At 57.9% G+C, this 11863-nt stretch overlaps 1 protein-coding gene across 1 annotated transcript; it reads left to right on the top strand.

Annotated features, from left to right (window-relative positions):
• The first annotated feature begins 6 nt into the window (after positions 1–6).
• RHOD (ras homolog family member D) lies at positions 7–9231 on the top strand. Its single transcript, XM_006911308.3, has 5 exons — positions 7–99; positions 4527–4614; positions 5433–5542; positions 7630–7764; positions 8307–9231. Exons 1-5 carry the CDS (start codon positions 70–72, stop codon positions 8472–8474), a joined length of 531 nt encoding a protein of 176 aa, XP_006911370.2. The 5' UTR covers positions 7–69; the 3' UTR covers positions 8475–9231.
• Positions 9232–11863: the final 2632 nt, after the last annotated feature.

Genomic DNA, 11863 nt, shown 5'->3' with positions numbered 1-11863 from the left:
CCGCCAGGCGTGCGGTCCGTCAAGGTGGTCCTGGTGGGCGACGGCGGCTGCGGGAAGACGTCGCTGCTGATGGTCTTCGCCGACGGGGCCTTCCCCGAGGTGAGTGCCAGAGCCCTCCGGCTGGGCGTGCATGCCCGCGGGGTCACGGTTACGCACAGGCGCCCGCCCGGTGTGTCCCGCCTGTGCCGGAGCTGCCGAGATGTGCGCCCACGCTGGTCTCCCGAGGGGCCTCCCAGCAGAGTGTGGGGTCCTCCCTCTGCCATCTGGAGTGAGGGCTTCAATAATATTACCTAGGAGAATGGCACCTACCTGGGAGAGGTGTCACAGGGACTGACTTTGGCAACCTGGGTAGTTAAGGGAGCACTTGGTGGCACAGCATGGCTAAGAGGGATTGCCAACTTTGGAGCCTTGGGTTCAATTCATGACTTTGCCACTTAGAGCTGTGTGGCCTCCGCAGGTCCCCTACCCTCTCTATGCCTGTGACCTTAACTGTGTAATAGGAATGATGATGGTGCCCACCTCCCAAGGTCTCTGTGAAGAGTAAGTTAATACAAGTCAGGCGCTCAGCTCTGAACCTATGACAGAAAGGACTCACTCAAAGGTGGCAAGGGGCTCCGTTGCAAAACATTTCTTCTCCCCCAGCTTTGCCCCTACAGCACAACCCGGGGGGCTCTGCCTTGGAGGCTAAAAGCACACCAGACTCAAGTCAGGCGGCTGTTAGGCACTGTGGTGCTCCCCTGATGAACCGCGTGGCCCCCAGTAGCTTGCTCAGCCTCTGCGAACCTGTTTCCTCACACAACTTCATGAGACGAAGGGGGAAATAATCCCGCATGGCGCCTGGTACATCTTTGGTGCTCGGGCATGTTGGTCATCTTGCCTTCGTTAGCATGGTCACTGACTGTCCAGGTGGACCCACCCACCGTGTGGCCTCTCAGCCTAGTTCTCCTGGGAATCCATGGGTTTGCTCCCAGCATCTCTTCTCCTTCCTGTCCATCCCAGCATCCTGAAAACCCCTGGGGTTATGCAGGTTCTGGGGAGTCGGATGGGGGAGGCGGGAGAGGTCGGGCATGCTAACAGTGTCAGACCTTTCTTTTCCACAGTGGCAACATTGAGCCAGCTCTTGTGGTTTATGGAGCTGACGTCACCCCCTTTGGCCAGTCACATTTTTTTTTAAGTTGTGGGGGATGTGTTTCCGGGCCCCCAGATGCTGCCCATGGGAACCTAACAATTATGGCGCAGTGAGGAGAACGATACGGAGGGGCCAGGCCAGTGGGGCCCGGGAGGGGGGCTGGGAAGGGCGGTGCCTCCCCACCAGTGTCCTGGGCCCCAAGACATCCTCAATGGTGAGACCCATCCCTGTCCTAGAGAGGTCACAGTGTAGAAGTGGGCATCTCGCAGTTGATGAAATGTATGTTGAAGGGCACACTGGAGCTGGCCAGGGGAAGGGGGGACATGCTTTTTATCAAGGAGATGGACCCGGCCTTGTCCTAGGCTCTTCCCTGTTCAGGGACTCTGAATTCCCAGGAACCTCTCTGCTTCCAGGCACAAGAGAGGGCTTCTTCATTTAAAAGAAACACAAGGTCCCAGAGCTGGAAAAGCCTTCATTTTACAGATGGGAAAACAGGCCAGAGAGACAGTCTTGCCTTGGGACCCAGGGCCTAGCAGTGGCAGCGCTGGCCTAGAACACAGGTCTTCCCACCTCTGACCAGGACACTCTCTGAAGTCCCCAGTGCTCTGCCTACGGGACCAAACCTTCTCCTGCTCCTGGCCCTGGACTCCATCTCCTGGCAGCCCTCCAAGCCCAGGGAGCCAAGAGCTGGGAGACTTGGAGCCCCATCTCCCAGGCTTCCTGCCGACAGCGAAGAGCAGAGAGCAGGGGGGGATTTGGAGGGGCCTCAGCAACCTTTGTCCGGCTTTCGCCCAACCTTGGGTTCAGGGCAGGGGGAACAGAGCAGAGAGAACTCCTGAGGTGGGGGGGGCGGGGGGACTCCTGGCTGACGTTAAGAGCAGCAGCCATTCCCACAGGGCCAAAGCCCAGGGGGCTCGCAGCAGGGGAGGCCGGAGGGGAAGGGAGCACCAGCCCTTCCAGAACCAGCTGAGTCTTCCCGGTCCACACAGGGACTCCCATGGGTGTGCTGCCCAGGGAAGCCCCTGACTCTCCTCTCTCGAGCTACGTCCCCTGTCCTGTAACGATCCATCTGTCTGTCCGCGAGCCCCATCAGGGCAGACCGTAGCCTGAGTCATCTGTGCCCTGGTCTAGCCCAGTCCTGGCCCTGCCTTTCTGGCTGAGGACAGCTCAACAGATAAGATTAGGTGCATATTGGCCGTATGGGCAGAGACTAACCCTGCCTGGGGGTTCAAAGGATACAACAGAAGATGTAGACAGGTCTCCAGGATGACATTCCAGAGTAGGGGGAAAGGTTGTGACAATTACAAGCCAAAGGAGCAGCCCAGCCCCACACTGCAATGGAGCTTTTCTGCTCACTTCTGCCACCAGGTGCTAGAGTTGGTGACCTCGGGAGAGGCAGGTGACCTCAGGAGAGACAGATAACTGGGAACAGAACCTGGCCTCTGGAGCCAGAAAGACCTGGCTTCATCTTTAGCCAGCTGTCCATTGTGTTACCTCGGGCCAGTCACTTCCCCTCTCTGGGCCTCAGCGTCCCCCTCAGGAAAACAGGGCTACGACTGTCTTTCCAAGGTTGCAGGAATCAGAGATGGTGCCGGAAAAGGGCCATCCGCAGCAGATCTCAAGAGAATGTGGGTAACAGTGTCATCTCCATAGGCATTTGCAAGAGCTTGTGTCTCCCAAGAGCTTGATGGCAGGCTGCCCCGCACCCCAGGTCAGGAGGGGTCCTGCAGACGACTCCTCTACTGGTGAGCGGGTGGCCAAGCTGGGAGCTCAGCAGGCATCGGTGCCCTCCAGTGACAGACTGGGGAGGGGATGGGGAAGGGAGCACACGCTGGAGAGATGGACAGTGGCTGGTGTGGACACTGTTCCTGGCAACCCGCTTTCTAAGTGGCGGGCATTTATGCTGGATCTCACCTGCCAGCCATTCTTCTGTAACACGCAGTGAGGTGACATTCTTCTTTAACCAGTGAGGAGACTGGCCCAAGGTCACACAGCTAGTGAGTGCCAGAGCCGGTCCTAAGCCAGGCAAGTCTGACTCCAAAGCACTTCTAGCTACCATGTTACACGGTCCGCAGTCAGGCAAAGGGCCTGAGGGGTGGGGCCCTGGACAGGCCAGAGGGCACGGGGAGGTGAATGGAGCCTTTTCTGTTCCTTCTTAGTAGAGGGAGTAACAGGTGACTGGAGTCCAGAGCCTGTACCCCAGGGCGATCTGTGATGTCTCCATCTGCCCCAGCTGCGTGCTCTGGGACCCGCCTTTCTCCACACCCTCCCCCTGCAGCTTCCCAAGTGCCCCGGAGGACAATGCCAACCCACTGCTAGAGGGCTACCCCTCCTAACAGCCAGGGCCTGACTCACAGGGCCTGTCATGGGCAGACGAGGGCCTCACCTGGCATGGGAAATGGGCGGAGGACAGGGTCTCCTGGGCTGCGGCCCCACAGACCAGCCCTGAGCAAGTGCGCTAGGCCTGGGGACCCAAGCTGCAATGGCCCACGTGCCCCTCCAGGAAGAGGGCCTATGTGGCAGTCTTGAAAGCCCCGTCACCTGTTGCTCAGACCCCATCTGTGAAAGCTCCCCCTCTTTATTCCTTCATTGTGCACAAAACCCATCCCATTTCCATACACCCAGACTTCATGGAGAGGGAGCAAGCTCCAGCAGAGCCAGCCTGGTGGGGGAGGGGCCTCCTCCTGAGCCCAGACAGGGCCAGTAAGAGAGGCAGAAACGGGCAGGGGCCATGGGAGGGGATCCAGAAAGGCATCCTGGGACCGGGGGAGGTAGCATTGGGCAGGGGTTCCGGTTGGATTGTAAGAAGTTGAGAGGCAAAGAAGAGACCCCCAAAAAGCCACACGCCCCTCAGGGCGGGCACCCAGTCTTGTTTATTACTTGCTCCCGATGTCCAGGAGAGGACGTGGAGAATGTCCTAATGACGGAATGTGAGCGAGCGAATGAATGAACAAACGCACGAACACACGTAGGTTAATGTCCTTCCAGGAGGAGGAGACAGCATGGAAGAAGGCTCAGAAATGGAACAGTCCCCCATCCAGGGAGACAAAGATAAAAATAACAGCGTCTGGCATGTGCGGAGTGTTTATTTTGTGCCAGGCCCCGTGCTCAGGGCTCTGTGTGGAGCGTCTCAGCGACAGGCTGTGGTGGGTACTTTTAATATTCTCACTTTATAGCCAAGGAGTAGAGCGCCAGGGAGTCTGGGGCCTGGCCAGACACACAGGAAGTGGCAGCCCCAGGCCTCAACCCCGCCAGCCAACTGCTTCCAGAAAGTGCTACACTCTGCCGGCTCCCAAAGAGGGCAGTGCCACGCACATCCTGGGCTCTGGCCTGGGCATCAGGGCCTGTCCCCCTTCAGAAGCTGTCCTCACAGCCTCCACTCGCTCTTCTTCCTCAGAGCTACACCCCCACGGTGTTTGAGCGGCTCACTGTTAATCTGCAAATGAAGGGCAAACCCGTGAACCTCCAAATCTGGGACACAGCAGGTGGGTGTGCAAGGCTGGGGGAGGGGCCCCAGATGCCAGAAGCCGTGCCCCACTGCCTTCCTTCTGAATCGGGGAGCCCAACCAATCTCCAACCCACTGCTAGAGGGCTACCCCTCCTTGGAGCCCGAACCCTCCTAGCTTCTATGCCTGTCTGCTGCCTTCCCCACCCCAGGGCAGCCCACTGTGTCCTAGAGACAAGGGAGAGTCCAGAGCTCTTTGCTCTCGAGGGGTAGACGTTTCCTGGCCTCTTCAGCTTTCTACCTCGGCTTTAGCTTCTGTAAGATCTGCCTGATCTTGACCTCTGGCCTCCACGCTCCTGACCTTGCCCACACAAGGATTCAGAGTCAAATTAATAGCAGAGCTTAAAGCTAACCTTAGGGAGTCCCAGCAGCCCCCTTACCTTGGCAAAGGTGTCTTTGCTGGGGTCTCGATGCCTCTTTCTCCTCACCCGCCAAGCCCAAGGCAAAGCAGACTTCTGAGTGATGGTCTCAGTCCCTCCAGCCTGGGCCTCTGCCTTGTCCCTCCACCCAGGAGAGGGCTCTCGCAGCAAGTGGTCTCATCCAGGCCAGGCCTGACATACCCTGTGGGCGAGCCAGAGAAACACAGCCGAGGAGGGGACATTCATGTGGAGTGGCCACCTCAGTGCCAAATTTGTGTTGGACCCTGAGGCACAGAACTGAGCCCTAATCCAAAGACACACACACACACACACACACACACACACACACACGAGTCTGGGGGGCTTACCTGCTTGGTGTCGGGGAGGTGCTGACAGGCGACAGGAGATCTGGAGGGAGTGACTGCCCTCACTCCACCAGGACAAGTTGACTATGACCGCCTGCGGCCCCTGTTCTACCCTGACGCCAGCGTCCTGCTCCTCTGCTTCGATGTCACCAGCCCACACAGCTTTGACAACGTCTTTAACCGGGTAGGTACTGGTGGGGAGGGAGGCACAGCCCCTACAGCCAGGCCATGCCGCTCTACCCCCACTGCTGACCCCACAGGCTGTCAGAGCGTGGCAGGCTCTAGATGACATTGCCTTTGGCATATATATGTGGAAACCAAGGCCCAGAGGGGTCAGCGACTGGCTGGGGGTCCCCTAGATATTGGCGGCAGGGTCTGGCCTCTGACTCCCAGCCCAGTGCTCCTCACCTGCCCCCTACTGCAGACTCTGAACTCCGTGACTCTTTGTACTGTGACCCTGCCAGAGAACGGTGGGTAGCCCAGAGGTCCCTGAATCTCCCCAGCCTGAGCCTGCCCAAGGTCACATGAACCATTAGCTTCCAGCAGTTCTCAGCCCGTCTGTGTAACTGCTGCCTTTCAGTGGCCTCCCAGAATGGCCCCCAGTTATGTCAAGGGTTCTAGAAGCTACTCACAGGTGTCAGGCACATGGTCCCTGGAGTTCCTCTGTTCCAGCCATGGCACGTTCCCTCCCCCACAGCTCCAGGAGTCCTCAAAGCACACCAGTGACAGCATTAGTAATAATAACACAGTGATGGTGGCAGCATTTATTAGGACTTACCATGTGCCAGGCACTGTTCCCAGCACTTATATCTATTTATTCATCTAACCCTTTTACAGCCTTAGGGAGCAGACACTGTTACTATCCCCACATTGGGTTGCTTGGTCCAAGACACACATCCATTGAAGTGCTAACATGGGGACATGCTCCATGCAGTCATTCAGAAGTATTGATTGAGCACATCTACATGCCAGGCACTGTTCTAGGCCCCGGGGACCGGGTGAGATGGTGGTGGCTGGGACCGGGGTGCTAACAGAGGGGATGGGGAGAGGTGGACGGATACTGAATCTAGAAAGCAGAGCCCTTTGCAGATGGTTTGGACATGGGATGGAGAGAGGCGTTTTGACCAGAGCAACTGGAAGGTAGACTTGCCATTTCCCAAGATGAAGAGGAGCAAGCTGGGGGTAGGGAGGTGGGAGATGGGGGCCCTATTGGCTATCCCAGGGGAGACGGCAGGTAGGCAGGTGGAAGTCTGAGTCTGCGTTCTCCTGGAGAGGGCTGGGCCAGACCAGGCTGGGCAGTTCCATTTAGGAGCCGCTGGTAGGCAAGAGCCTTGGGCTCTTGGAGGGCCAGAGCTGCTAGAGGAAAGGCCAGCGCACAGCTTGAGCCCAGGAGGGGGTCGGATCAAGACCCTAGGAGAACCTGAAGGGTGGGGTCCTGGAGTGAAATGCAAACCGGGTCTCCGAGGAGGGTGTGATCCGTGTCAGGGCTCAGATGGGATGAGGGCCGAGGACTCACTTTGGATTTGATAAGGCAGAGTCATGGAGGAGACCCTTTCTGAGGGCAGTTTTGTGGAGGCTGGGGGTGTGGGACGTCTGTCCGGGACCCCACATGTGCCCCATCTAGCTCCAGGAACTCGCTGGCTTCATGCCAATTTTTCCTGACCGGACGAACCGAGCAGGCCTCCGCTCCTGGATATGCAAAGCTCCTGTCTCTGGATTCCAGGCTCCTGAGTTGTAGTCCAGGCTGAAATAACCAGGGCCCCAGAGCCTCACATTCCAAAGAGCAGCTGACTCAGGATGCCAGCGCTCCCCTTCCCTCCAACAGGCGAGCAGCTGCTGCAGCCGGGTCCTGAGCTGCTTTATCTTTAAAGAATCACTTATTTGCTGATCTGTTTCACCCAGTTGAGAGGCGGTCGTGGGAGCCCTCCCCTTGCAGAAAGGCAGAGTTGTAGATCAGGACCCTGGGCTCAAATCCTCCACTGCCAGTTCTGTAACCAAGGCCGTTACATAGCCCCTCTGAGCCTCAGTTGCCGCCTGTGTATGGTGGGAGTGACGACAGAACTTGCTTCATCGGGGCCTGGGGGTTCATGAGTTCTTAGGTGGAAAGTCTTAGAGCCTGGCACAGGGGAGATCTCCCTGAACGCAGGCGGTGCTCATGGCCGTGCAGGAGGCTGCCTGGGAGCAGGAGAGCAGCCCGTTCTCCCCTCTGCAAGAGGGACAGCACTCCTGATGGCTATCACACTCCCTCCCCCGCTGCCCCCCTCCCCACAGTGGTACCCAGAGGTGAATCACTTCTGCAAGGAGGTGCCCATCATCGTCGTGGGCTGCAAGACCGACCTACGCAAGGACAGGTCGCTGGTGAAGAAGCTGCGCAAAAATCGATTGGAGCCGGTGACCTACCACAGGGTAGGAAAACCAGCCCTGGGGCAGGGCTGCGGGGAGGGGCCCCGCGCCAGGCGTCCTGAACATTCCGAGGGTCCGGCAGAGGAGGGCTCATTTCTGAGGTCATCATGGGTCAAGAACTGCTAATGTTTGGAGGTGGTGCCTAGAATACTCTAGAAGTTTCCACCTGTGGAAGGGAGAGCCAGTAGTGTGCACACCAGATAGTCCTAACCCCCCACTTCACAGCTGGGGAACTGAGGCCCAGAGAGGGCCCTCGGCTCTTCAATCTGCGAGCCGCTCTCTGCTGCACACCGGGGAAGTTAATCAGTTGGTGCCTTGAGAGGCAGAGACCCGGTCCAGAACTGAAGCAGGAAACCCAAAGAAGCCATGAGAGCACTTGGTCAAGCTGGGGGGTGAGGGACTGGAGCTGTGGGTGCCCGAGAAAAACTCACCTTCCACTTTAGTCCTGGAGACTCCCTAGGATGTCCAAGAGGGCTTGGGGTTGCTGGACGTGAGGTGTTCCGGCGGCCCCCACCTCACGGCTGCCCTATCCACTCTTCCTGTAGGGCCAAGAGATGGCGAGGTCCGTGGGCGCCGTGGCCTACCTCGAGTGCTCGGCTCTGCTCCACGAAAACGTCCACGCTGTTTTCCAGGAGGCCGCCGAGGTGGCCCTCAGCAGCCGCAGTCGCAACCTCTGGCGGCGGATTACCCGGAGCTTTTGCGTGGTGACCTGACGGCTTGGGACCCTCAGTGCCGCGACTGCCCCAGCAGCACCGGAAGGAGCTGGGCGCTGGCCTTTTGCCCAGTTGGCTGGGCTGGACCCAGTATTCAGGCTGTGACCACCAAACTGACCCAGAAACAGATGGGCACCACCGAGGCCAGGCCCCTGACCCCGGGGCTAGGATGCCTAGACTGAAGTGGAACCCCTCTGAAGCCTGAGAAGGGGGGTTCTCGGGCTCACCACCAGTCCTGGGGAGGGCTAGTCCTGGGGTCCCCTGGAATCACACTCCCAGCTCCCAGCCCTGGACCGCAAGTCCTGGAGCAGCCGTGCAGCCTGGCGCCACCTCGCGTCTGTTCCCAGGCCTGCACCTTCAGGCAGCACCTAGCGGTCCCAGGATCCTCCCCACGCCCGCCAGAACTCGCACTTGCCCCTTCCCCCTGTGCCCTTCCCAGTGGTAACTGTAACAACTAAAACAACATCGCCAGTTACTTGTGTCATTTTTGTTTCAAAATGCCTTTAGACATGTGTTCCAGGCTAGATAAGAGTCCACCCCACGTAGGTGCTGGAGTGGGACGGCCTGGATCCAAGCCCCGCCCTTGGCCCCGGCCTTAGCTGCTCCCCTTTACTTTCTTGGAGAGATCGTCACCATTTGACATGGTTCCATCTGTCTCCCCGACGAATGGCCAGCTCTCCTAGAGCACAGACTGGGTTAGTCGGAATGCCCTGTGCCTGATATACAGAAAGCATTAAAGAACTGTGTGGTAAGCAGATGGATGCTGTGAATCTATGCTCCAGTTCTGTCCCTCATCCGTCCCTGCTTGGATTGCCACAAAAGTCTCCCAGGCTCCAGGCTCTGAGCCTGCGCACCTGACACCCCAGCCACACCCAGGGAGCACTAATGACCTGCCCCATACCAGCGTCTAAGCCTCTGCCCAGGCTGCTCCCCCACCTCAGCACATCCTTCCGCCCAGTTACCGCCTGTTCAAACCCCCCTCCACCCCCAAATCCTTCAGGGTCCAGCTCAGACACCACCTTCTCCAGGAAGCCTATGGAGCTGCTGGCTTCCTCACGCCCACCTCACTGCACACACATGAAAGCATCCATTGTCTGCGCCAGGGCCCCCAGGCTACGGAACTGGGTTTTTCTTCCCATGCTATGGGAAAGGCCAGATTGGACTCTTTAAAATAACAGGTCTGGTGGCAGGACCAGGTGGCTGGGAGGGTGGAGGTGGGACTGGTAGACCAGTTGGGCGGCTGCAGATATCCAGAAACAAGAAACAAGCCATGACAAGTCAAGGCCAGGTGACTTCTGGGCTGGGTAGCCGCCACAGCATTGAGAGACTGTGGGAGGGGTGGGGACGCTGTGAGTGAGGGAAGAATGCTGGCCTCTCCCCTGCATGAGAAACCGGAGACGGTGAGCCCCTTCAGAGGAGACGGTGAGCCCTTCAGAGACCCTGGTACTGGGAGAGGTGGGAATGTTAGGTGGCTGGTTTCCAGCTTCAAGCCTCATCCCTCCCAGCGGCCACACGCAGCCATATCAGGTGTCACAGGAGGGCATAATGAGTGGTAATATTTGGAGATCGCTGCCAAGGAGCCAGGGTTATTATTATGGGTGGCTGTTCTTCCTCACCCACCAAACCCCTCTTTCAATTCCTCATAACCCCCTCCTGGCAGGACAGGCACAGCCGGACAACTGGCGCAGCCCAGAAGCCTAGCCAGGGCCAAGAGCCACAAACCACAGTGTCTTCATTTCTCCACACCGCCTCCGCCTGGCCTCAGGGTTGTCTGCCGGGAAGGCAAGGGGTGGAGGTGGAGACTCCAAGTCATCTACTCCAGGACAAGCCACTCCCTGGCATCGTCAGGAGGGCAGGGCGGGCCGCACTTTGAGTCATGAAGCTTCTCTCCCCTCTGTCTGGACAGCACCCTGGGCCCCACATTTGGATACAGAGAGAGAACACGGCTGGCAGATCACCCTACTTCAAGTCACCCTCTTTGCTCTCTCTCTGGCCTCCTTCTGCTCCTGCAGGCCCTTCCTTTGGAGAATGAGAACTCATGGCCCCCAGGAAATCATTCCAAAGCTACTGGCTAGGGAATCAACAAAGCCTGTGACCAGGCTGAGGAGCAGAGAGATTCGAAACGGACTAGCTGACCACTCACTCCACATTCCAAGGGCTTGACTTCCAAGCTAAAGGCTTCTGATTAAGGTCAGATTGTGTAAAGTAGGGGTTTTTCCTGGGTTCAAATCCTGGTTCTGCAATTTACCAGCTCTGTGACATTGGCCGAGTCACTAGAGCTCTCTTTGTGTCTGTTTCCTTATCTGGAAAATGAGGATAAGAGTGGGCCCTTCCTCCTGGAGTGTTGGGAAAATTCAATGAGTTCATGCGGCAAGAGTTTATTCACTCAGCGTTAACTGCTAACTAGAATTATTGGCTATGAAATGAGGGTCATTGTTTACTATGCAAGGTTGTTGCAGGCTCTGCAAAGCAGGAGCAAGCATGGAAGTGTTTGACTGATATTGTCCCCTCCTACCAATGTGGGTCACCATGCCCTGGAAGGAGGAGGGAGGGAACTCAGACCCTCCTGGTGACAAAGATGGGAGGCCTCAGAGGGGAGTGGACATGGAGTGCGAGGCAGCTGGCTCTTTGTAGGGCTGGCTGGACCCTGCGAGAGGAGCCAGGTGGATGGGGCTGGAATTCCTCCAAGGCTCATGTTTGCAGAGGAGACACCAAGCCTGGTCCAGTGCTGAGCGCAGGGGGAGTGGGAAAGTGAGCAGGATGTGGTCCTTGCCTTCCAAGCCTCCATCCTCCATGGAAGCGCCAATGTGGATACAACCAGTGGGGGAGGGGAGCATCCAATATTCACTCAGCAGCCTGTTCCTGCCATTGAGATAAACAGGAAGGGAGTTGGGGGTGGGGGGATCGGGGAGGTGCTTTTCACCCAGCGAAAAACACCATTGACCCAGAGCTTGCCCACCGCACCTGTGCATCTGAAACAGGGTTGTTGCAGGACCCCTGCTCCTGTCTGCCTAGCAGAAGGGCATCAGGGTCCTGTCTGGCCGGGCCCCACAGATAATATTCTGCACATCCTATCATTCGGTTCTTACAATCCCCACTTTATGGATGAGGAAACAGGTTCAGAAAGCTAAAGAGTAGGACCAAAAGCAGTGAGTGGCAGAGCCAGAGCTGGGCACTTGGACACAGGATGAGTCACGACTCCCAGCGCCAGCTCCCAACCTTCTCTGGGCACTGGCCAGGCGGCTGGACCTCAACCAGCAGAGGGCAGCAGGGCCCAAGGAGAGGAGACTTTCCTCAGCATGGTAGAGGCTGGCAGGCAGGCCAGGCATGGAGATCTGCCCCATCGTTCCTGCCTGGGGTGACACACCATTCCCACCAAGTGCCACCTA

This window comes from Pteropus alecto, unplaced genomic scaffold (assembly GCF_000325575.1).
Source record: "Pteropus alecto unplaced genomic scaffold, ASM32557v1 scaffold43, whole genome shotgun sequence".
NCBI classification, from domain to species: Eukaryota; Metazoa; Chordata; class Mammalia; order Chiroptera; family Pteropodidae; genus Pteropus; species Pteropus alecto.
Note: the sequence above shows the minus strand (reverse complement) of the source record. Positions and strands in the feature narration are given on the sequence as shown.

What these genes read in the sequence shown, in the direction of transcription:
- RHOD (XM_006911308.3), top strand. Translation starts at nt 70, where the DNA reads ATGGTCTTCGCCGACGGGGCCTTCCCCGAG. An exon ending in TTGACAACGTCTTTAACCGG is followed by an intron (nt 5,543 to 7,629) that starts GTAGGTACTGGT and finishes CCCTCCCCACAG; the next exon opens with TGGTACCCAGAGGTGAATCA. An exon ending in AGCCGGTGACCTACCACAGG is followed by an intron (nt 7,765 to 8,306) that starts GTAGGAAAACCA and finishes CTCTTCCTGTAG; the next exon opens with GGCCAAGAGATGGCGAGGTC.